This window comes from Poecilia reticulata, linkage group LG5 (genome assembly GCF_000633615.1).
Source record: "Poecilia reticulata strain Guanapo linkage group LG5, Guppy_female_1.0+MT, whole genome shotgun sequence".
NCBI lineage: Eukaryota > Metazoa > Chordata > Actinopteri > Cyprinodontiformes > Poeciliidae > Poecilia > Poecilia reticulata.
This window is the reverse complement of record NC_024335.1, coordinates 23933249-23935008: the sequence shown is the minus strand read 5'-3', so window position 1 is coordinate 23935008 and position 1760 is coordinate 23933249. Positions and strand designations below refer to the sequence as shown.

General features: G+C 33.2%; 1 protein-coding gene across 2 annotated transcripts in view; it reads right to left on the bottom strand.

Moving 5' to 3' along the window:
• Window positions 1–1760, bottom strand: part of LOC103465227 (sodium-coupled neutral amino acid transporter 3-like) — a 38892-nt gene that overhangs the window by 10065 nt on the left and 27067 nt on the right. For both annotated transcript variants that reach the window (XM_008409862.2, XM_008409863.2), the window contains one exon: window positions 325–407. In XM_008409862.2, the coding sequence (XP_008408084.1) occupies window positions 325–407 (83 nt within the window). The remainder of the gene's footprint in view (window positions 1–324; window positions 408–1760) is intronic.

Below are 1760 nucleotides of genomic sequence, written 5' to 3'. Positions count from 1 at the left end.
TATATGTTTCACATTATAACCACAAACTTTGATCTATTATATTGAGACTTTTGGCAAGCAGTGACTTGGGCCATTATGTCAGGAAGGTGAGAATATTAGAATGAAATGGCTGGGAAATCATACATGGTTTTTATTTAATCTTGTCCGTCATCAGGACACAAACCTACGACAAAAGACTATAATTATGTGCCTGTTTGCTCAATTTCCAACCTTAATTTTTGCCTTTTTTTCTTTAATAAAAAGCTATGGATGCACCATAAGCTCTTACAGGCACTCAGATAAAATTGGTTTCCTCTTATAAAAGCCATAATATGACACACTCACCCAGCTGTTTCATCAGAGCCAGCGGTAATATCACTGTCACAGAGACGATGATGACCAGATAGTTTCCGTTCAGGTACCATTCACTGTGGAGAACCAGACAGACACAGCAATTATGGTATTGATTTGAAATTACTATAAAGACTCCTCTCAGTCTCACTTATTTTAAGGATTTGTGCTAAATGAAAGCTAAGCACAGGTGCAGGAGAAATAAGATATTTGGAGTTTTAGGAGTTATTAATGCGTCGGGTTGTTAAATTCACAGCTGAGCAGAAATTAATGCAAACCAAACGTACTGGGTTGGATTTAGATATGTTCAAAGTAGACAAAAACAAAAGCTCACTTGCTGCTCACAGAGATGGAGTGAGAATGTGAGTTTAAGGTATTCAGAAAAAATATTCAGGCATTTAAATCATTACCAATCACTACATTTAAAATTGATTGGGCTTCTTTAAGCACTTTTTTATATCCAGCATGAATGCATCACCCATATTAGCATAAGATCAAGCATTAAATGGGGTAAATAATACAAACTTTCACATTTTTTGGCTCATATTTCACATCACAGGTTGTAAATTCTTCAGGAAAAAAAAGGAATCTGAACAATAAAATAGATATTCGAGATTTAAATTGATCATTTGTTTCCCACGTGGAATATTGAGAGAGGTTGTTCTTGGTCCAGAAAATTTATAATAAATAAAATATAAGTAAGTTATCTATCTAACAAATAATTATAACTCTGTGCCAAAAGTGAATTCTAATTTTTTATTTTTTTTGCTAACAATGAAGATTCTGGAGAAAAATAGCGTGACATTTTTATTGCTTTGAAATATTTTTTCAAACTGTAATAAATGACTGCCATAACAGCATTTTTTCTGTTATTGGCTTGTCTGGGTTCATTTTATTTGTTTTTAATTATGAATTGTTTTCTAATGTCACAAACATTTGTAAATGAAATTATGAAAACATTCTTAGAACTGACTGCATGGAAAAAGTTAACTTGTTTTATATATATTAAAAAAAAAACATTTACAAATAATTTTCTGTTCCTGGGGTTGTAAAATAATATTTTACCCTTCTATTTATTTGATATGACAACACTGGACACTGGAAGAGATTAGTGTGGAACTCATGACAGAATCCCATGAGGCAATCATCGGCATGTTACAGTCACAAGGCTGTCTCTGTCAAGGAAAGAAAGCTCAGAGGTTTATTTTTAGAGCCGCACAGCAGGGGGGATTAATTTCTTGCCCTCTGTCAGGTGGGAACCACCACAACATGCAGCATCTGTTGCAACACTCTCACTTTTTAAAGTAATAATGATGCTATCTCATGTAAAAATGACAGGGAAATCTACAACTTTCTGTGTATTACTGTCTACACTACTTTAAGGACCTGAATAGTTGATAATTTGACCATTTACTATGAAATACAAATAT